At 44.2% G+C, this 23911-nt stretch overlaps 1 protein-coding gene across 2 annotated transcripts; it reads right to left on the reverse strand.

The window, feature by feature from the left end:
• Nucleotides 1-1698: 1698 nt before the first annotated feature.
• LOC118782012 (CD82 antigen-like) lies at nucleotides 1699-22515 on the reverse strand. 2 transcript variants are annotated; one of them, XM_036535214.1, is made up of 9 exons: nucleotides 21552-21626; nucleotides 14557-14629; nucleotides 12605-12677; nucleotides 7330-7454; nucleotides 6691-6765; nucleotides 4965-5063; nucleotides 2881-3054; nucleotides 2498-2581; nucleotides 1699-1932 (listed from the first exon to the last, which is right to left on the reverse strand). In XM_036535214.1, the coding sequence occupies exons 1-9, from the start codon at nucleotides 21611-21613 to the stop codon at nucleotides 1855-1857; spliced, it is 843 nt and encodes a 280-aa protein (XP_036391107.1). In that variant the 5' UTR covers nucleotides 21614-21626; the 3' UTR covers nucleotides 1699-1854. The 2 variants fall into 2 exon arrangements, with proteins under 2 accessions (XP_036391107.1, XP_036391108.1); XM_036535215.1 differs by lacking the exon at nucleotides 21552-21626 and adding an exon at nucleotides 22434-22515 and having other exon boundaries at nucleotides 1855-1932.
• Between the last annotated feature and the right edge of the window lie 1396 nt (nucleotides 22516-23911).

Here is a 23911-nt window from a genome sequence, read left to right on the forward strand (position 1 = left end):
TTCACTATAGTATATCAAACTCTAAGCTTACAAAAACACCATTCATAAAAGTAATTAAAGTGATGGTCAAAATAATAGGAGTATTAAGACAAAGTCCGAACTGGTGAGACATCACCACCACTGACCCTGTAATTTAAAATCAACAAGCCTTGTGAAATTGAACAGCATTCCACAAAGAGATTGCCACACATGCTGCTTAATAAGTGGCAGAGCTCAAAAAGTCGAGCCCTCCTGCTTGTCACAAGGGAGGGTGATATATTAAGTGTGCTGGCTTCTATGCAAAAGACTGGAGAACAAGAGAGGCATTTGCCAGCAGCTGGCGTACAGTGCGGCTCCAACGCCTGAGAATGTAATAAGAATACTGCTGATGACAACTCCAACCTAGCTAGAGCTCTGCACATCAAAAACAGCAGCATGGGGAAAAGAAAGAAAGAAAAAAAACTTTTTCAAACATAAGAGCGGGTGAGAGACCGCATTCTCATATAAAATGCTAAACCGTACTTGTCTGAGAACCAGACATTCATTTATTCCAAACAACAAAAATTATATGTACAATAGGAAAAAAAAAACTTACACAAAAAACACACAAAGACATAATCGAAAGAAGAACTTCATGCAATACTATTTTCTTTTATCCCAGAAATCTATTTCTTCTCAAGGATGAGTTGGGCTGGAAAGGCGTCTTTCTCAGCACCACTGCCATACGTGTCATTACTGCGCAGATGGCAGGATGGTGGTGGGCCAGCAGGACAGCAGACTGCGCAGATCCTGGGGGGGTCGCCATAGTTTTCAGACCCAGAGGGACTGACTGCGGGCTGTAAAATTGGTCCTGGGGGGTAGCAGTGAGGGGCTTTAATGTCCTGCCAACTGGCCTTTTAGTCAGAGGGGCCTGTCAGAAGGGTGTCTGTAGGGCCCAGCCACCTTACCCTGCTCCACCTGTGCCCTCCAAGGGCCTCTCCCTGCATCTGCGTCCTGGAGCGGCTCAAACTGACCACTTGCTGGGTCAGGCCTAATCTTAAACTATATGAGTTAGGGGCAACCCCTCCACCCAGTCCTGACCGCCACATATGCCTGGAACCGCCAGTCAGCATCACTGACCAATAGGTCATAATCATTCACTAAAGTGCTCTCAGGAACCTGTACAAATTAAAACAAGGAGCATTTCCAAAACCAAAAAATAAGTAACACTAACATCTGCGTATTTAAAATTAAAACCTTTTGGAAGTAAGTGACGATCCTGTTGGCTGAGATGCCATTTCTCTCTCTCTGACAAAGAATGATGCTGCTGCTTAATCACGACAGTATAGGCCTGAACACACAATGATTTCTAAGAGTGTTCCATGGAAAATCATCTGCTTTAGACCTTGAGGAAAGCCCAAGACAGACAGCAATGTAGTTTGCTGCTATAAAGGAATTACAGCCATCCCCACATCTGCTGATGTGTTTTGTAGAAAGGTGTGTTAGTGTGTGGGTGTGTGTATGCCAGTTTTCATGAATGTGGGGGTTTGTGTGTACAGGTATACATGTGCACATGTGTTGTTTGTATGTGTGTACTATATGGTGGGGGTGTGTGCACACACAGGTGTGTCAGTGTGTATGCACGTGTGTATGTGTAAGGGGAGGTATGTGCACATGTATTATCGTGCATTCGAATGTGCATGTGTGGGTGGTGTGTATGCATATGTGAAAGTGCTGCTGTTTTGGAGTAGATGAGACAGAAAGAGAGGTCTCTGGTTCAGGACAGAGACAGAGGGACAGTGAGAGGTCATTTGTTCAGGACAGAGATAGAGGGACAGTGGATTGGCACAGTATGGACTATGTACCACTGAGGGTACACTTTATCAGCCCTGAGCCTCAGTACTTTGGCACTTTGGTGTAGTCCTCCTGCTGAATGCTCTTGCACAGGCACATGGACAGGATCATCCCCAGCAGCTGCAAAGGAACACAAGCCTGCTCAGAAATCACTCCCGACACCCTAAGCCCTACTCCATTACTCCCAAGTCGTCCACTTAAAATCAAATACAGACTAGAAGAGAAGAGAACAGAATGTGACACAATGAGACCAACACAATAAAGACATAAGTGAAAAGGAAGTAAGAATTTTCTACTCTGTTCCCTTTTCACAAGGCGTGGTACTGGAGCCCACAGTCATGCAAGATTTTATGTCTCCACTAAACTTATGAAAAATTCTTAAGTTATACAGAGAAGCATTTTAAATGCAGCCAGAAGTTTAATCAAGAGTCAAGGCCAGGACCAGAAAGAGGGGGGCTCAATCAGCTTTGGCATTTCAACAGGCACAAGGCACTGGACATAAAGCAGATAGCATAGCTGAGTGACACATAGCACCCAGGGCAAGTAGAGGAGCAGCCTTGCAGGGACTGCCAGAGATTACGCAGCTTGAATTGTGAGGCGGCCACTGCATTAGCTTGAGACTGCACACAACAGAAAAGCGTACGTGTGCTTAAAAAATGCAGAGTTCCGCTCATTAGCAACGTACCTCAATGACCGCCACTCCGATGCAGATTCCAAGAATAACTCCGGAGTTGTTGAGGAGCCAGTTCTCTACACTGGAGATGCAGCCCTGGGAGAGGGGAGAGAAAGGGATTCATAGGTGGAGGGAGAAGCATGGCTTCTCTAGCATGGACTGCTGTCTCAGGACAGCCGTGCTGAGAGGATGGTGAATAAAGCTGGCCCACGGGGAGAAGGGAACATGAAACCAGAGGGGTATATTACAAGAGACATTACAGAGGAGAGCAAAAGTGTCACAGCAGTTTCAGTGAGTCCCAGCTAAAGTTACTGCTTATCTGATCAACAAAACCCTCCATACCACAACATATACAGCAATTAAGGAACTGATGGGGTCCAAATTGTGGACTTTACCTGGCTGTAAACAGGCCACTCCGGGGACGAGCTCTCACACAGGCCACTTTCCTTGACATCCACATGGGAGAGGGACATGTTCCGGCAGGAACAGGGGTACAGTATCAGGGAGCTGTTCTTCATCAGGGTATTCTCAGTCCAGTTACTGGGACCGGTCCAGCCACAGCACTGGATCTGAACATGGATAGAGAGAGCAGGGGATCAGAGAGGGAAGTAGAGAAAGAAAGGAAGACAGAAAGAGAGGGGACAGGATGGACGAAATGAAAGAGAGATGGATAAAGGGCGAGAATACAGGGGATGGGAATACTCTTGGGAATACAGGGATTGAGATTGAGAGACAGAAAGGGAGTGAGGGGATACAGAGAGCGAGAAAAAGAAGGAAAAAAATCTGCTGGAGGTTCAATCAAGCACTCAGCTGCTCAGTACATCAACATTGTAGATGAAACTCTGGAAGTGCAAGCTTTCACTGAAGTCGCATCATTCTGAAGCGAGTCACCACATTCTCACATGTCCCCAGAGAGAGGAACCCTGGCAACTGGAGTTATTATAATAATCACGCCTGAGTGGGTCAGAGCTGAAGGGAAGCATGCTGAGAGCACAGTAAAGCCTCCTATCTGCCACCATCAAAGACTTTGTGTGAATCAAATTGTGTGATGCTTGTGCTATTGGTGAATGGGACATGTGACACCAATGGGACACTGTACATAAGACACACCAGTACATTGGCTTCATTCTGCCTGGGTTTGTGTGTTCGTGTGTTGTGATGGAAGGATACTCTGATATTCAACCATTCAACTTGACCCTTGACAGGTTACTGTCCAGAACAGTGAGAGACACAAGAGAATAGTATTATATTTTTTAATATGAAAAATATTTAACATAAAATTCTAGTGGCTAACAGATGTGTAATGACAATGAAACTTTTTTTAATTGCTAAACTGCCTCAGTCAAATTGTAAGCAAATGCCATAGAAATTAAGATTACATGCTACACCCAGGAGAAACAGGGAACTGACATTTCAAGGTTGTTAAAATCCTGTTCCCAGGGTCATGAGCATGTTTATATAATGCAAAGTAACTTTGATTTTATGAATCACAGTGTCACAGCATGTGATTCCACATTTTTATGCTGTTGCTCTTGCAGATTAAGCCATTCGTACCTGTTAACACAGTGAAGGTATGACAACCAAAATAACAATGTCTAAAACAATTTACTTCTACAAAGATTGCTCCATGTGGAGATTTTTTGCCTTTTTTAACTGATGTTCATTCACCATTTTACTGTTGTACCTATTGTCTTTTTATTCTCCTCCCTTGCCTTTATGTAGTATATTTATTAAACAGAATTATAAGGAGGCCACTCCTTCCACGTCAATTCCGCGTACAGGGCTGCAGTGTTCTGCGGTGTGAAACACCACATCACTGTGAACTCAAACCACACCTCTCAGCTGGCCATGTCAGGACCTGCATCTTTTAAGCTGGTCTAGGGTTCCAGAGTCACTCTATCTTTTCATGCTGTGCGTGTAGCAGCCCGTGCTAACGAGACTGTAGTGATTAGATGGCTATTATTTCACTTAATTATGGGCTTATTACACATTTTGCAGCAAATTCAATGTGCAGAAGCTCCTGCTCCCTTGGCCTCGGGCCGATTTCAGACACAGATGGTGTTGAACAGCTTGGTGGCACACCTATTCCATTCATTTGAAAGCCTTTTCATGTTATTCACACTCAACTTCCCATTTCACAACCCAAGTTTGGACTGGGCACAAAATACTGAAGTGGAGTAACCAGCAAGCGCACACACTTATCGTGCTGAGAACCCTGAGCAGAGACAAAGCATTCAAACTGACTGGACATTGAATGCCAGCAGTTTCACGGCAGCCTCCCATACCCATCTCATTAGTGTCTAGCTAGGCTGTTCTGCACACTGAAAACCTTGGCCAGGACATCGCCCACAATGCAACGAGAGGTCTATGAAGTTCCAATCTCCCTGTATTTCCAATCCAGACACCTGGGCTCTCACAACAGCATCTCAGGCAAAGAGCCTGGCTCTAGGATATGACCTCACTCTGGCATGTGACTCACCGTCCTCTGGATGTAGTCCCAGGCCTGCTCTGTGGTCTTGTTCTGCCCGCTGTAGTCCACGATGATCCTGTTCACAATGCTGGACATCTCACTCTTCAGCTGAAACAGAGTAGGGCACAGAAAGAAATAATGATATATTAAAATATATATATTCATCATTTGAAATTCAGACTTCCCATGAGGCTGTCAGAAGAGACCAGTCACTTCCTCTCCTCTCCTCTAGGGATGATAGAGCCCCCATGAGAGGCAAAGAGGCAGAGGTGGAAGGTAAAACTCAGAGGAATGAATGGGGATTTTCCTATGGACAGCAGCTGCCTAGGGGGGTAGGAGTAGTCATGATTTGTGCACGAGAAGTGGGCTCTCTTCTCGGAAAGGGCGTGGACTCCACCGTGTAGCAAATCCCAAATAGAGGGCATGTTCCAGCCCAGCATCAAGTTTACTCACGCATTAGATAAACTGGTTGATCAGGAATTGTCGAGTAGGCAATGATGTACAGCAATGCCCCAATCACTAAACAAGTGCCAAAAGTCACACCTCACTTCTTACCTCAGTCATCCAAAACCCAGATTACTCATCGACAGGGCTGCAGCTCATATTGGTGGAATGTGATACCCTGATTTATTCAAGGTATCCTTGTGTATCCTGATCTGTACCGTAATATGCCTCCGTCATAGTCTTGACTTGCTTTAACATTTAACACTACAACTGCTGAGCAGACACTCTTATGCAAACAATTTTTTTACATGTTATCCATTCATACAGCTGGATTTTACTGAGGTAATCTGAGTTAACTATTTTGCCCAAGTGGTAATCTTTAGGTTACAAACCCTGCCCCTTAACACAATACCACACTGCTGTCCATTAAACAAACTAATATCTCTGAAGAACAGTTAAGTGGCCCCTGGAATTTGAAAATCAAGTCAATAAAGAAAAAATCCTCAAACAGCTGTTAACTAAATGTAGCCTCTTGTTCAGAGTTGTGCTGCTTTTAATAAAACTGCTTGGACAAACTCTGTTTGCAGTTCGGACATGGGACTGTTGTGTCTGAGAAGCTTATCATCCCACTGAGCTATCCCTGACACTTGATTCGCAGTGGGGGCTGTCTGCCTTTGAGCACGACCTTCCGAGTCTTCCTTCAGGAAAAATAAACAGGGATGATATCTGCATCCTGTGGCAGCAGGGGGCCTGGCTCCCCCTCTGTGATGCATCCTGCTCCAGATGTTTCCCGTCAGCTCCTTTGGGAGAGGGAACAGAGCTGCCCGGCCCCCCAACCTACCGAGCCCAGGGCTCCTCACACATTTTTCCTCTGAATCAGTCCCCCCTTGCTGGCTAACACAAGCTTCTCATTCTAAGGGCCTTCCAGGCCCAAGGCTGGCCTGACAAAAACCATTATAGACAACCCCTGGCAGGGAGTAGTATGTAGGGAGCTCCTCCACACTGTAGGAGGCACTGTGGTCTCTTAGGAACACTCTTCCCACCCTCTCACCCCACACTCCGAGCAAGAGAGAGCAGATACAGAGCAGAAAGTGGCTGTGAATAATTCTCTCCACTAGCCTCCTTTGTGATTCCCCATCTACAAAATTCTCCACACCTTCAACCCACACCTGCAAGTTGGGTTCTGCACCTTGTGCACTGAAGTGGTGCTCCACTCCATCTTTTGCCCCTGTTATCACTGAAAATCAAAACACCCCCGGACAGGGAGATGGGTGGGTATAACACCACTCACCAAGTCCCGCTGGAAGTAGATGAGCACAGCAGCCGTCACCTGGGCAATGAGGATCAACAGGAGGCAGGTGAAGTACTGGAAACAGAGAGGATCATGGGAAAGGTCACAGGTCATGTTCTGTCCTTTTACTCACAGATCATGGCAACTGCAGTAACACAATACAATGTCTCCATGTTTTCACTTTTATTTTTAGAATTAATTTACATCAAGGCATGTCACATTGGTGTATTGGAGTAAACATTCTATATGATATATGATGACACTGGCTTACTGTTATCACCATAATATATATAATATGTATATACACACACACATAAATTTGTACATTGCTTCCCCTGCAATCCTATAGGAAAATACTGATGCAATGCACGCTCAGTCTGTGCCACTGAATACAGAATGTTGTCTTCATAACACTGTTTTAACTAGTTAACGGTGTCTGAGAGTCTGCCATTTCACCCAGTAACCTTTACTTCTCAGGTCCCCTAAATGCCTCCCTAAGGCAGACCCTGAATTCCATAGCTGTAATCATGAAACCCACTTTTTCATTAACCCCAGAAACAGCAATTACCTAAAAAGATTCATTTAAACAAGGCAGTGTTTCTGTAATGCTAAAGATACACTCCCCAGCAGTGCGCTCACCAGGCCCAGCAAGCAGCGGATCTCGTAGACGGCCCCAATACAGCCCAGGAAGCCCATGAACATGGAGAGCGAGCCCACAGCAATCAGGATGTAGGAGCCCACCTGCAGTGAGGTGGATGACTCCTCTGTGAGGGCAAAGTGGACACAGACACAGTAAAGATTCCCTGATGGTAGTGGCCTCTTTAAGCAGGATAATGCGCCCTGCCACACTGCACACATTGTTGGGGAATGGTTTGAGGAACATGATGAAGTGTTCAAGGTGTTGCCCTGGCCTCCAAATTCTCCAGATCTCAATCCGATTGAGTATCTGTGGAATGTGCTGGACCGACAAATCTGATCCACGGCGGCTCCACCTCGCAACTTACAGGACCTGAAGGATCTGCTGCTAATGTTTTGGTGCCAGATACCACAGGACACCTTCAGGGGTCTTGTAGAGTCCATGCCTCGGCGGGTCGGGCTGTTTTGGCAGCACATGGAGGACTGTGACGGAGTGCCGTCACTATGGTTGAGTATGTGCTCTGACTGCCATACCAATGAGCCTGGCTCTTTGGCGTCACGGTCAAAGTCGCATGGTTGGTACCCCGTAGACCCGGGTTCAAGGCCGGGCGGGGCGACTGCTCTCGCCCTTCGCTACAAATGGTGTCAGAAGTGGGATGGCTGGCTGCGAGGCCATCGGAAGCGTGCCTGGTGTGTGAGCCGTATGAGGGACCCCCAGGTTAGGCTGACCCCGGTGTGAAGGACCCCAGAGATGGGTGAAGCACGGTGTGAGGGACCCCAGAGATGGGTGAAGCACTGGTGAGTGGGGCACCCTGGGATGGGAGAAGTACAGCACGAGAATGCGTGAGGGACGCCATGGTGCGTGAAGCACATGGGCGCGCTTCCCGAAGGGGAGGGCAGTGTGACGGAGTGCCGTCACTATGGTTGAGTATGTGCTCTGACTGCCATACCAATGAGCCTGGCTCTTTGGCGTCACGGTCAAAGTCGCATGGTTGGTACCCCGTAGACCCGTGTTCAAGGCTGGGCGGGGCGACTGCTCTCGCCCTTCGCTACAAGGACCAACAGCATATTAGGCAGGTGGTCATAATGTTTTGGCTCATCAGTGTATGTGTGCGCACACACACACCCCAGTGGTTTGTGGATAATTAAAAGCTAAAGAACTAACGAAGAACCCCTCCTCTGGAAGGTATAGGGTAAGTCCTGCATTCAGAGGGTATGTGCTGTGAGAGGTATCGGGCGCTGGGATATCCATCTCAAGCGTACAGTTTGACTTGTCATTCGACCTGTGGCTTTGTGCTGGAGAGCTGGTTTCCTCTCAGTGCTCTTGGTTTCCTCCAGAACACCACGTGTTTATGGCGGGTATCTGTTCAGCGCAGCTGATATACTGCTTCGATAGGAAGTGTGGAGAATGAGAGAATTATTCATGGCCCTCTTCTTCAGGAAAGCATGCAGAGCCATAGAACTGTTCTGCAGAACTTTATTCTCTGTATTTATGATCTGAAATCATCCAGAATTGGACCTCTTCATTCATTAAGGAATTCAAAAATTGTAATATTGACAGTGTAGCTTTCTCAGACTACTGTTTGTCATGATGAATTATGATTATGCTGTAATACAAATGAATGCTGCTTGTATTTAGGGATTACTCTTTTACACAATTTTAACTATATTATTTAAGATAATGCCTCTTTTTTAGATTATTTGGCATCATGTTCACGTTAGTATGATGTAAGTGTTTTGCACTTAAGGCTTATGGTAAAGCACAATGTTTTCTGTTATGTGTTTTTTTAACTGTTTTAACTGTTAACTGTTTTTCAGTCTGAGGCCTCCCCACTATAATTCTGGCACTTACATACTTACGTAACTGTTGTTCATTGCAGTTGAGATTGTGCGATATGTTTCATGTCATAACAGCCTTGGAAGTGGATTAAAGCCATTTCAAATAAATACATAATGATAATAATACATACATACATAGAAACAAACAAAAAATGACAGGTTCTTTAAAATGATTCTTAATGGACTTATTTTGAGAAGAAAACAATGGGATTACAGTCACAACATACACATAATAACAGTTTATAAGGGAGTCTGTTGTAGGAATATGAAACAGCAGCAAACACCTTCTGACAAGAAATGCCCTCGCCCATCTCGTCTTCCTCAAAAATTCAAAGGTGAATCCAGTAAGATGCTGCCTAACACCAATAATGTTCAAATTACATGAAGTGAGGAAGTTGTCACACTTCATCAGTTGCGCTCCTCTGACTGGACAGTCATCAGTGCAACCCACCAACCCACCAGTGTGCTGAGGAGAGATGACGACTGTTTCCACTGAATCTCCCACTCATGGTTTCATGGAAGTCTCCAAAAGGTTCCACTAAGGTGTTGCCCACACCTCAACTTTGGCTTAAGCGTCACAAGACTGTCTTGCTTATTGGAGCTTTCATCACAAACTTTCAGCTTTGAACTTTTTCACAACATGTGCTCAGTCAAAAACAGACTACACAAATCTCTACATGCAAATGAAGGGCAGAGGTGACTGGACAAACAGGATTACTAAAAATGTAAAATGGTACTGTGACAGAGTCTAGCACTGGTGGATGACAAATTTGTAGACCTGTGTAGGGGGGCAGAGAAAAAAGGAACTTGAGCGGGATGTGGTCTAAGAAAAACAAATATCACTATTTATTGCCAAGATCCCCTTTAAGTCCAACAGCTGTAAATCTAGCTATATATAGCCTTTACCAAAAAGACTTTCGGGGATGGCGAGGAAGCTGAATGGAAACTGAAAAGCCACTAAGACCTCACCTGAATAATGCTTTTAAGATCTTCTGAGAGAGGTCCTCTAGACTGAGTAAACAAACAGGCCCTGTCCTATTGCATGCTTTCCAATGCCTCCATCGAGGGGGTATTTCTGAAGCTTTGGGAGGGAATCCAAGCCCAGCAGAGGGATGGATATCCATTCTCCCTGTGGATCAGCAAGCACCGGAAGGTTGTTACCACTGGGAGAATGGGGCGGCTGGACAGTAAAAACAGCGGGATTCCACAAAGCAGTCCTGACAAAGGGGCCCCAAGGCAGGAACGGGGGGATGATGATCAGGCAGTGTTTAAGGCGCCTGCCTATGAATTGACGTACGAGCAGGCAGACGGTTTGATAAACACAGTGAGTGTCCTTTGGCAGCCTGTATGTCAAACCCATGCGCAACAAAATAAACCTGAATACAGAAATTTCCATCCAAAACCCACCTGTAAGGGGGATTTGATTTTCCCATTCCACAAAAGTTATGTATGGATTAACTACAGTATGATGTTGAACATCAAACTGTTAGATTAACCTTCAGAAAAAAAAAGTTGTATCGCTTAGAAACACGAAACACTATCTGAGAGTAAGAAAGGGCTTGCGAGTAATTTTTTCCAAAGCTAAATAAAATGGTTTCAGATGAATTACTCATACACCCGCTTGGAGCTTACAACAGCATTGTGGTTACATTATCTTCCATCCCCACTCTCCACACTGAAGGCCCATCTGATATATCAGGCCAAAGACATATGGCTGTTTCTGTCTATACCTCATTCCTTCTTTCTGTGGTCTTGCTTGTCTGACACTTTTAGTCTGTTCTTAGAACTGGCTTGTACGGTGAGAGTGCTTGTCTGAAGGCTCTTTGCGCTGCATGCGAATTATGCCATGCTCATAAGGACCCAGTGAATGTGAAAACCACCTGCGGATGAGCTAACCATGTCACATAAAGACCCTGCCTGTTCCTGCACTGGGGCGGCTGGGTAACTTGGCTGTGCTGTCATAGATGCAAACTCAATATCTGAGTGAAAGCCAGGCCCTACATCACTCTCTGACCTGGCCTGCGTTACAGGGTCCAGCCGTCTTTACACTGTTCCTGGAGCAGCAAAGTGCATCCTGTTTTCAACTTTCAAATAAGGAGACATTTTACTAGTCACATTTTAGCAGCATTTCCTTACTTGGTTCCATTTTCCTCTGACACAAACTTTTTTTCTTCAGTTTGATGTATTTATTTGTTTGGCAGACACCATTTCCAGGGCAACTTGCAGTACATACTGTAAGTATTTTTCCACACAATCCATTTTTTCAACTGGATATTTAAGATTGTCTTCTTGCCAAAAACATACGGTAAAAAATAGGAGCTAGACAAATTGTGCTTATTTTAGGTTGCATGATGTTAAAATTAGATTTTTAAAATGACTTTTTGCATTGTTCACGTGTGTGCACGTGTGAGTGATATTGTGGAAGTATCTGTGCGCCTGAGAATCACAGTGTGTCTGTGTGTCTGTGTGTGAGTGTATGTTAGTGTATGTGTCTGTGAGTGTTTATGTGTATAAGAGCATTTGCATATGTATGAGCGTATGTTGCAGGAGTGTTTGTGCATGTTCGTGTGCATGCATGTGCATGTGCAAATGAATGTGTGTGAGCATGTGTATGAGCATTTGGAGAGGGGAGTACAGGCCAGCAGGATCTCTGGGTGATGGAGCACGGGTGGATCTTAATGAGAAGCACAGAGCTCAGAGCTCTGAATCACTTCTCCAGTTGTGAGACATGTGCTCTATCACGTGCACACATATGCCGCAGTCATGCAGCATTTATCATCCTCACAAACAAAAAAGCTGAGATCTACCACCCAGTCACCACCCAGCTGGGAAGTTCACAGTCTCTCATAATAAAATGACACGGGATCTTAAGATTCCAGAAACCTTCCTAATTACAGCAGGGCAAAGAAAGACTAACCACCCCAGCTACTTCCTGTGATTCTCTGTGATGTAGAGACACATCCCAGACACACTTCCAGAGAACACCAATACTCATGTTTGAGCATCAGTGTGTGGAGAAGTGTGAACAGAATTTTTAAAATCTCCATCTTCACCCCCTGAACAGCGCACAACTTGTATCATAATACAGTTCTGTTAAAGGGCTGTCTGAATATGACTATTTTATTGATAACCAGTAGTTATGACTCATTTCAAGAAAGGAAATCTGTTCTTGTTTTAGCTAAGGCATATTTAATACCTGACATTCGATAGATTTTACTGCCTTCTTCCCCTTGGGAATCGGCCCACAGAATGAAAAAAGCACATTTGTAAGCCTGACTGACTGGCTGACTGGTTTCGTTTAAATGTCACACTTTCCGTCCTCCGCTCTGACTTCCTCTACAGGCACCCTCTCTTCTCCGAGATGTTTTCATGACATGAGCGGTGAATGTAAGACACAGAGTTACTGTGATGTGAAGGTGAGTGTGATGCGGACACTTACGTAGGACAGCTATGAAGCTCTCATTGTCTAGGAGGACCCACAGCCCAAATCCCATAATCAGGGCTCCAAAAATCTAGAGGGCAAAAGAGAGAGAATTCATGTCAGAAGGGCATGTCAGAAAGCTAAGGGAGGGAATGCAGATTTTGATTTTTATATAATTTTTGTCTCTTTTTCATCTCCAATGTTTGGAACTGCCAATTCCAAAATTTGGGCACAAAAAAGTGCAGAAGCACTGTGGCATAGCAAATGCAATCTTCAAATACACATGCCAACCCCTTAGCTGACTGAGCCATTGGGGAGCCTCAGAAAGACACATACCTTTGAGCCTGTAACGCTTTCAGTCCACACACACTGCAAGTCATTCAACACGTACAACAGAAAGTCTGATGTTTAATTCCCTGTTTAATTAACTGGGTGCACCTTTACCAGTGAAGGGAAACCTCCATTCTGCAAATGTCTGTATGCATGTGTGTGTATGTGATTACAAGGGTGCGGGCTTGCAGAGAGCTCTGGTCTCTCTCTAACCATAGTGCTCCAACTCTCACATCTGGGACTGATGGAGCCCTGTCTCCATGGTGACGGGAGAGCTGCGGGTGAGGTCAGTGTTTATGTGCCCCACATGGTCAGCTGGGTTACCGCTAACACACTTGTCACAGAGCAGTCTGACACAGCGCCACAGAGCAGGGGGTATTGGCCCTGGTCCCATGTCCATGACATCAATCAGTAATTCACTGCATGCTAAGGGCTCTGTGGGGGCACTCTGCACGGTGAAGTTCAACCATGCACAAGACTGTAGAATTTACAATCAAACAGCATTTTCCAACAGCCTCATCTCAGCTCCTCTACAGTCCTGTGACAGTCTAATGGAGGCAGACAGAACCACAGAGTTCCAGGATGAGTGTTTGAGCCTCAGGGGAATGTCAGGGGGGAGGCTGGGGGCATTCAGAGACTCTTGAGGGCAGATCACATGTTTCATTTCCTCTGCACGGGCCCCTGGGTTTGACTGGTGGACGTCTGAGGTGTCTCAGTCACTATGTAATAAGAGACAGGCGGTGAGATCACAGGATTGGGCTAATTAGCTGCTTCCACAAACACTTACGACGCTCTCTTAAATCACGGCCCCATCAGATGACTGGGGGTCTTTTAAAACCTCCAATTAGTCCAACAACATCTACAGTACCAGAGCCAGTTTCTCCCTTCATTTCCTCATTCACCATCAGTGAACGTATACAATGAGTGTATACAACGTGTATATATGAATTTAACATAAATCTATGCTCATACACAGATTCATTATGGGCCCAGTGGGAAGAGGCCTGTTCTGTGCTCAATGGATCATATTAACAGACTGCATGTTATTCTTTCAGAGATTCAGGCAGAGAACACTGTGGTACAAATCTGGCCATCATCTGTACGCTTGTCTATAAGACTCCCTCTTCATGACAACACCTTTAAGAGGGGCACAAGTCCTTATAAGCAGCTTCTGTTTTCATAAGGACATGGGAATGACAGACACTCCAAGTTGGTGGGCTAGTTGATTGGGGTGACATTCTCCAATCAAAAAAGGGAGTTTGAAGGGAATGAGGCCTTCAGACTCACTGGCAACAAGATAGTATTCAAATAGTCACTGTTAACCCTCTGCTTGCCTCAGGTGCATTTGTACGAAGCTCCTTTTCTGTCTGTGCAGATAAGCCCAGGTGGTGCTCAGTAGATGCTTTATTAATTACAATAGGTATTCTGTTGTAGACTCATAAGCTTTTGTACAGTAATATCAATGAGTGAATACAAAGGCAATCATCATTGTTTCATCATTGTTTTCTCAATGTTTTCTCAATGTCTCAGTGTTTGAGTCCAAATTTATGGGAGTAGTGTGCTCTGGTGAAAATTGGCATAAAGAATCCTCAGGTGTCAGACTGAAGTTAGAGGTGTGTTAATCGTGTTCTGTGACTTACGAAGAAGAGGATGTTGAACAGGAACAGGAAGTACTTGGTGGCAGTGATGCACCCTTTCCCCATGGCCTCAGCTCTGTGGATGACAGAAACAGCAGCTATGATGAATCTGCAGGAAACCTCAGCCCTATGGATCAAAGAGCAGCCAACAGACCACATTAAAGCTTGCCATTTTTCAGCCTCCCTATCTTTCTAATTTTGCCCCTGGGTGAGTTATCAGTCTGTGGCAGCGGTCCCCAACCATCGGGCCGCGGACCGGTACTGGGCCACAGCACATTTGCTACTGGGCCACACGGAAAGGATAATTTATTTTTAGTTTTTTTTAAGAAAAATAATAGCCTTATAATATTAAAATAATTAAAATAATAATAAAATAATAAATATATACAATTACAGGCTATTTGCACAGCAATTACATTGAACTTGGTGCACTCTGTTGGTCCTTTTCTCAAATCTCTGTCACGCCCACAACAGTTTACAGATTTTGAACTTGAGTAACGCGTGGCACGAGTTCATCACTTATGAGCTGTGTCTCCAACTTTGTACTAGCTAGCTAGCTGATATGAATAAAAAAATGACGGGCCAATGATGGGACCGTCTTGTATATGGAAACAAGCTCAGGGCTACAACTTATTCAGCGACATGGTGAGTTATGTTTTTATTATATGGTCATTCGAGGAAAATATGCACTTTATGTTTTTATAATATCATCACGGTAGATCTACTTAAACTAAAATGTTATGAAAAAGTGGCTATACTAAACTTATAGGCCCAATCGATATTCTGGTCGTATCATCGCGGTCCGGGAAAATATTGTCTATATGAAACCGGTCCATGGTGCAAAAAAGTTTGGGGACTGCTGGTCTGTGGCACTTAGAAACTGACACAAAAGACCTATAGCAAGACAAAAGAGCTGATATTACCTCAATAAGCCAGGTTTTCCACATATTTTAATGATCGAGGCAAAGACTATATCCCTTTAGCATCACTGTGGATGAGAAATACAACGGTTTTCTTACTTCATACTTTTTAACAGGATCTTATTTAAGTAAATGGATTACAGATTATTCAGTGAGATGTGAGAAGTGGTGCTGGATATTGCCCTAGAAACACAGTGACACAGTCAATGACTGCTCTGTTGACCCACATTTCTCCAGCTGTAAACAGGTTACTGTTACACAGGATACAAAATTGCCTGTGCTGCATGGAGACCTTATGGGAAGAGTTCCACTATAGACTGGTCTGTCCACTGTACAAAAGCCACTGCCTGTTGGAAGGCATTGACCTCAAAGCAAACTGAAACTGCTGTCTAATGTGGCCCATGTCAAACCAGAACTCTCTGAGCTAAGATGGGTCTGGGTCTGTACGTGTGCGCTGTGAGGAATGGGTCATAACGTATCACACACACACACACAGACATACTTTTTGTTTCTTTGCTTTGGCACTTGCTGCAGACAACACATAGCTAGAGGCAGCCTCCCTTCCAGGAAAGCCTATAAAGGTGAACTGCTGACCAGAAGAGAAGAAGGAGATACAACCAATGGTGGCCAGTTCGAACTGGGAAGAGACATTGGTGTCAACTGGTTTAGTTCAGTCTGGATGGGGAGACTAGAAATCAGCATTTGTTTGGGCTAACAATGACCCAGTGTCTGTAAATTCACCTTTGCTGCCTTGGACTGGGATTTCTGCCTTGTACTACTTTTGGGTTTATTTGTGTTTTTTATATATCCACACGACACACTATCAGGTTTGGCCAGCTATTCCTTTAACAGCCATTTACACAAGTTTTTGAGCCTTGTTAGCTAGTCATAATAGTGTGTGTGTTTGAAAGAAGGTGGAAAAAACAAAGCTGTGTGTCTTTGCATGAGGGGGCCATATCTGTGGTCACGGCCAACCACAAGGACATACATAACTAGCTGTACAGGAATAGAGTGGCCTCAAAGCCAGCATTGTCATCAAGGAGCCACAACAAAGTGTGCCGGGTGAAACAGCACTGCTGTGCAGCGGACAGAGGCCAATGCACATGCACACGGTGCTGCTAAATTAAAACACACATGCATCATCTCAAACAGCCGCTCTGCAGCAGTGTTTACGGCATGCTCAGAGCATGAGGACCATAATACATACAACCGCATACATACAAGATCTCTATATGCTGCAGTCATAATTCAAAACCGACACAGCTGATACATTAAAACAGAACAGAGAAACTTTTACCAACAACCCCAGAATTGCATCAAGAAGTGACACACAACACAGCTGCTGGCAAAGATGGGAAATCCCCCCCCCCCCCCCCAAGAATTTCATCCTCTTACTATGAACGGTGCTCAAATAACTCAAATAAGTAACCAGGACTCGGTTTACTGAGTGTTACTGAGGTTTTTTTTTTTTTAGTCTTTATGGCTCAAAACTCTGTGAGCATGTTAACTGCAGTACTATAGCTGGCTCAGTGCCAGTGGAATAGGAACAGAGCAGCCAAGGTTGGGAGTGGTGCTGGCAGACTAATTTACAGACTGTTCCACTCTCTGCTCAGTGTAACCTACAATAAACGTGATTCAGTTTAATTTTTTTCCCCTAACATAAAGCTACAACCATGGTGGTGATCTAAAAATATGCTCAGGAGGCAAAGGGTTCTGTCCTGCATTTCATATGACAGGTCCTTCTCTTTGGGTGTCTCCCAGCACATTATCTCTCAGTACCTTAACATTTTTTCCCTTTTTTCCTGCCTCTGCTAGTACCAGATACCACACCACAAGGATATGCTGAAAAAGTTTGGAATGAGATGATATGAAGTGCTTCAAAGCCAAACAAGGCCTGTGTGAGACAATACTCCACGTAATTTTCTGGGAAAGGTAAGGTGTTCAAGGCATCCAATCAAAATGAGAACAGACTGGCTCTTCATTATCTGTCTGTGTAGGGGTACTGAATACTAAGTACTGGAAACAGCTTGACTGGGGGGGGGGGGGTAATCTTGTGCCAAACTTGGTGCCAGTTTCTGTAAGCCAGACTGCAAACAATGAATCTATATCAGGATCAGTTTTTTTTTCCAGTTTATCAAAGCCCACCTTCACCTCTCATATTACTAAAACAGAAAGTCTGTTTTAGTAACACAAAACAAAAAATGAAAGCTTGTGTACGGACCAATAAGGATGTCCCAATAAAGGTCAGACACTCACCATAGCATAGACTGTAGATGAGGATACAATGCTTAGGCCTACCTGACAGTTGTAGATGACTTATTTATAGACTCAAATGTGGGTAAATTAAAACCCATGATATCCCTGTTTGTCTCTGATAAGGTGGATTTGCTGATAAATGCTTTGCCATTTCAGACCTTGAACCCAAACCATCCTCTTGTTCAACAACAAAAGCACTCATTCATATGTGCGTGTGTGCCTGTGCATTTCCTGGTGGGGCAGACGAGGCTCTGTCACATGCAGACGGACTGGACCCATTCACAATGTCCCCTTTGTCCCTCACAGAGGAGTGCAGTAGGTGTGAAGGGAAGGAGAAAGCCTCAATTACATTTTTTAGGAGTTATAAACCCACCACTTACACAGAATCTACCAACATGGCACTGATAAGCTGGTTTCTTCAGGCCGCACAAATCACACCCTGAAGAACGTATCAATTAACTGTGGACAAATGAAATGCAGCAGAAAAAAAACACTTTATTCTACATCTCTATTTTCACAAGACTAGAACTAGAACTAGTGGAGTGAACTAGTGGTATGAACAGGGATAATAATTTGTTCAGGAAGCAATTTATGTCCCTCCCCAATGATCATTTCTAAAGAGAGGCAAAAACCTAATGGTAAAGCTGGCTTTATTTCTTCATTTCTTCTTCAAAACATGTTCCATAAGGAAAGCAGATACTTTTCTAAAGAAATGCAGGTGCATAAATAATGCCAAATCCAAAAAGAGAAAGAACAACAAAAATGACTTCAGACTCCTTCAGACACTTGACAGGAGGCAAGCAGAGTCTCTCTCCTCTTCTAATTAAATTCTCTCCCAGTGGGGCTGTCATCCTGGACAGGAGGTATCCCCCTGCAGAGAAGTACAGTACGAGAGAGTCTGCATCGCCTTCGTCCTACAAGGTTGGCCAAAGGCACTCTTAACAACCCCGTCCCTGACAGAGCCCCTACCTCACCCCATCCCAGCCTGCCCCCCTGCCCATGTCCCAGCCCCTCTTGCCTCGCCCTGAGAACGACAGGCCCTGCTTTGATTTCACAGAACAACAATGGCAGCTTTCAGCCATGCTTTTCACCGCCAACAAAGGAGAAACTCAACACACTGAGGCCCACTCTGCCTGCATATTCTCCTCAAGAGTATGAAACCAGCAAAATATGAAAGACTTTTTTAAAAGCCTTGTTTGTGGTCAACTGAGACCTGGGAACCATCTTTTTAAACTGTCATGAAATATAACCCAGACCTGTGGAGACAGGAGCAGGAGTTAGCCTCCTGATCCCCTGGAGGAGGGGGGCTACAGCATTGTAGTTGTAATTCAGCCATGTTCTGTCCCCAAGCTACACCCCTATTTAAACAGGTTTAAAACAACTCAAACTCCTCATGGAGGGGCCCCTTGGTTTGCCACCACACAGGCTCGTAAAAAATGCTGGGTCGCAACTCAGCAGAACACAAAGTGGATTCCGTGCTGCCTCTCACAGTGGCAAAGACACAAGTTAGATTTTATTAATTTTTTTTCCCCAGACAATTTCATTTATCCTGTAAGTGAGCACAAGCACAAAGACACAAACTAAGTAACTTATTTACTACGTGAAGATTTATTAGCCCAGCCACTGCCCGTCATGCCAGCATGACCATGTTGATTATAGTATCTGTTTTACTTGTGTGATTATGGTCATTTACCTTGAAACATATCAGGCTAATATTGTGGGTGTTTCTGGGAATACTGCCACACAATACAGCACACAGTCCTGGGGGGGGGGGGGGGGGGCTTTCTGAAATAAAGACATATCGGTGCTATCCAACCACACAAAGAAGGGGGAAAACAGAGGCACAACTCTGAGAAGACTTCAAGCGACAGCCCCATTGTGAACGCCACTGCTACCAAAGCTGTTTCAGCCAAAACTGAACAATCCAAGGCTGTCCTTATGCAGAATCTGAATTTTTAAACTTCTGATCAATCTTTCAACAGAGAGGCACTCTGACCATATGTGCTGCCTGAATGTAGCCACAGAGAGCTGCCTCAAGGTGTTAGCTAGAAGGGACTCCATATTGTTGCAACATTTTGAGGAGAATATGCACATTAGCATTGGAAAGAGACCCTTCAACTGAGTTTGAGTAAAGAAAGAGACACTTTTTAAACCCTTATTTAAGGTAACCTCTGGAGTTCTATATGCAATATAGAAGCCACAGAATGTTATTGCATAAAATAATGACATGCTAATAGAACCCCTTCAGGAATATGAAAATATTGAAATTTCCCAAAAGAAAATTCCTTACATATTCTTATCTTGATGCCAGGGAAGCCCCTGACTTCCTCCAAATATAAGCATCTGTGCCAACTATTTCTCCTTTTAGAAATGACTCAGGGGCAATGATGAGCACTCTGTTTATGAGAGAGAAAGAAAAACTATGATAGAAGAAATTGTTTGCGTAGCGAATACCAAACACCAACCACATGCTGGTTAAATCATGTTTAGAATTTACCATAGGAAAAAGACGGCAAATGGAAAATGAATATATATTGTACACTTCTGTTTTTCACTAAACATCTAAAAACAAACAGCCTTTTCTTGTTTTGTGGCATGCATAGATAAGACACCTCTCCAAGCTTCACTACAAGAAGAACAAAGAGACACAGATGCACTGGTTGTACATTTTTTTAAAAAAATGATTAATCAAAAAAGCTTGTGGAGGGGGGCAACACGACGACAACAGGACAAACACGAATGACCAGGCTTGGCAAAGAAGCTCACCAAAACCCAGAGTGCAATAAACCACCACAACCCCAGAGGTGCTCATCCAGATTCCACACCCACATGGGTGGGCACTGCCAAACTCACTTTCTCCACCATGTCCAGTGACCACACACAGAGATGACCCATCTGCACATCTATACAGCCAACAGGGTTCACTTCCAGTGCATTAAAATCCCCCACAGAAAAAAAATCCCTTAAGTTGGCTCACCCTCAGCTTGGTAAAGCAGAGGTATTCCTGCAGAGAGAGGAGTGAGTAAGATGTGGTCCCTGTTGAATTCTAGCACTGTCCTCTCATACTTGCATAAATTGTGGGAATTCCAGCTAGGGACCTGAAAAGAATACACTCAGCAGAGTGACTCAGTGCTTCTCCTGCACAGATTGTCCCTGTATGGTTCCCATTAGCTACTGGTGGTTTGGGGGTCCCAGATGTGGGGGAGGGGGCCTCCCTGCAACCCCCAGATGAAAACCAGGAGTGTTCCAGTATTTCCTCAGCAACTGCCACACTGCCAAATACAGACCTGAAAAGCAAGGCATCAACCTACCCAGAAGTAGTTTAATTTCAATGGGAGGACCAGTTAATAATGCTCAAGATCCAACCCTGAGCCAGCAAGCTGGCCTACAATTAAGTGCAAATCAACAGTTAAGCTATTCAGCTTAAACAACCACAAATCTTTAAATCCTATTTGTAAACAGCAGCAGTTAATTAGTGCTTATGACACATGGCTTTAATACAATTTCCCTAATTATTTGTTTTCCCCACGAGCCAAAGGTGTGACTCCTAAATGCTTTGATTCCCTACTAACTGTCCAACTGGAGCTCTTAAACAAAAACAACTTCAGTGCTGTTCCATCTCAGCTGAGGAAGACCTATTAAAACTGCTTGACTGTCCAAGCATCCCTGATAACACATCACTGAAATTTGCGTTCGATATTATCAAGAACGTCAATTGCTTTTTTATATAAAAAGAAAGCAAGGCACGTTTCCTTGCAAATCGATTCTCGAAGTACGTGCAAAGTATGTGTTGGAAATGGTTACGGCAGAGGGGTAACTTACCTAGCAATACGTATACAGTACATTAAGCTGAACTCCCGAACGTTCGTGCGATCCTGAGGCATCAGCTAGTAACCGACACTGCTAAACCATCTTGTTACTCTCACCCACTCCCTCTCGGCACCATCTTCGAGACAGCAAATACCTGCGAGAAATGTGCTGCAGGTATGCAGAACTGCGACTGAAGTGAAATCCTACGACTACCGTTATCTAGACAAGCCAGCTACTGTACTGGTAACTAACACTAATGCTTTATTATTATTGCTTCAGTTGCTGACAACAATTACTGAGATATGCTTAGTAAACTGGAATGGAATTAGCTAGATGTTTGATTATATTACACATAAACAAACACAAGGTCCAAAAACGACCCCGAGTCTCAACACCTGTTTTCAATTTACAAAAACTGAAGGTTCGCAAGACTCATTTTGATTCGACCCGAGCAGACGCCACATCAGCAAACCTACTTCATTTTACTCAAGGAGAGAAGAATATGTTATGTTGAGAAATCACTAAGTAAACCAATGGAAATAAAGGATATGACATTAAACGTGACCTAAATGTCTGCGAGAAACAGCCGTCTGTTTTCAAAGTCAATATCCTCACATGCATAGCTACACGAACTAACTATCTAACTACTTTCTTACACTGTCTATCCCTGCCATAAAATTAGCAATCTAGCCAGTTCTATTTCAACATCAACAGTTTCCAAACTTTGCCGTCTAGCTGGCCAGTTAACTGGTACAGTAAGGCAGCTAGTCTAGCTGCATAACGTTAACTTAAAACTAACATCCGTAGTGAGTTATATACGGATCAAGGTCTCTTTCTACTTCAGTTCGTGTTCTGTTATTTCCCTGCACTTGTACAAAATACACAGATACTTACGTTTTCAGTGAAATATGGAGGAGTCAACTACAACAGATGTCAGTCACACTCTCCCAAGACCTTGACGGTGTGCTGTGTGAATAAAGAGGCGCTGAAGTACGTGGGAGCTGAGCCTGGGAAAGTCTAAAGGTCTCCACCCTGCGGCAGACAACGGAATTATTTACTTAACCATTTCCCTCCCAAAGAGTTCCACGTACAGGAAACGCCAAACGAAATAATTTAATCTGTTTTATGTTTCATGTATAGAGTGGTAAAAATTTTACTCTAAAAATGGTATATGGTATATGGTATATGTCAGATGGCCTTTTCTTCAGTTTTTATTTTGTGTGTTGTCTAGCTGAACTGTACTGCTTTATGGAAAGAGACACCCGGTTTCAATTTAAGAGACAGATTACAGGGCTCAGAAGGCAGCGGAAGTCTTCATGACAAAGATGCCTTAATTATAAGAGCAACTCTGCAACCCTGTTGATAAAGTCCGAGTAGCCACACAGTGAAAGGCAAACATAAAGAGTCATCCAGTACCGCATGTGGCTCAGTTGGTAAAATTACTTTAATTCCAGTTGCACCCTGATGTAACTCAAACTCATGGCATTCAGTAAAAAAAATAATTTAGTCAGTACTGAGGCTTGGGAAATCATTTTCATCATTAAGATTAATATTATTATGAACCTGTTTCATTGCACACTTCAGCATGCTGGTTATGAGTGAGAAATTCCAACTACATTCGTAGCTGTATTCCTGTAGCAAAAACTTTTAATAGCTATGGGAAGCCCTTGACAGGGGGTTCAACACAATGGAGCCTAAAAGCCTGATCCTTTCCCCCAATGCACTTCCTGTTCCTGCACTGAGCTCTTATCATCCTGATAAGAAGACCCCACACTCCATTTTCTGAGCCTGCAAATTTGTCTGGCCCTGAGGAGAGGAAGAGAGAAAAACAACAGATCACATGCAACCCAAACACTTTGACCAAAGCCTGTGTCTCACATGTACTTTATCAGTGATCTACCACACACTTGTCACGACACGTTCATGACATCAACAGCTTGAATATGAAACACAAAGCAAAACACAAACTGCCATAAAGACAAGTGGATTGCATAACAATGTTTTGAGGTTGTTTTCTTTGTTGTAGTTGGGTTTTTTGCCCTTGCTGTTCAGGCAGGGCATAGATGCAAACAACCTTTGCAATGTTTAGCTGTGTTGTAAATTCACATAACCTCCTGATTGCAGGATTGCTTGGTGTGCATTTGTTTAGGGTGTGCTGCGTGTGCACCAGCCGCAGGCAAGTCGAAACTTTGAAAGGCAAGTGGGACTAGTCCCCAAGAAGGACCCATTGACAGGTCTGTTGAGGGTGCTGTGTCGCCACCCTGGTTATGGCATCAGCTGGGCAGGCCTTTATCCACTGCTCCACAGTAGAGGAGGGCCTCATACCAGCAAGCTTTGTTCCAGTTCTCTAGTATACAGTGAGACAGCCTGGT

Source organism: Megalops cyprinoides, chromosome 8 (assembly GCF_013368585.1).
Source record: "Megalops cyprinoides isolate fMegCyp1 chromosome 8, fMegCyp1.pri, whole genome shotgun sequence".
In the NCBI taxonomy this organism is placed as follows: domain Eukaryota; kingdom Metazoa; phylum Chordata; class Actinopteri; order Elopiformes; family Megalopidae; genus Megalops; species Megalops cyprinoides.

Coding starts and splice junctions, on each gene's coding strand:
- LOC118782012 (XM_036535214.1), bottom strand. CDS start 21,613: ATGCCTCAGGATCGCACGAACGTTCGGGAGTTCAGCTTAATGTACTGT. Junction 6,766..7,329: donor TCCGCTGCTTGCTGGGCCTG/GTGAGCGCACTG, acceptor CTCTGTTTCCAG/TACTTCACCTGCCTCCTGTT. Junction 2,582..2,880: donor AGTGGCCTGTTTACAGCCAG/GTAAAGTCCACA, acceptor CCCCTCTCCCAG/GGCTGCATCTCCAGTGTAGA.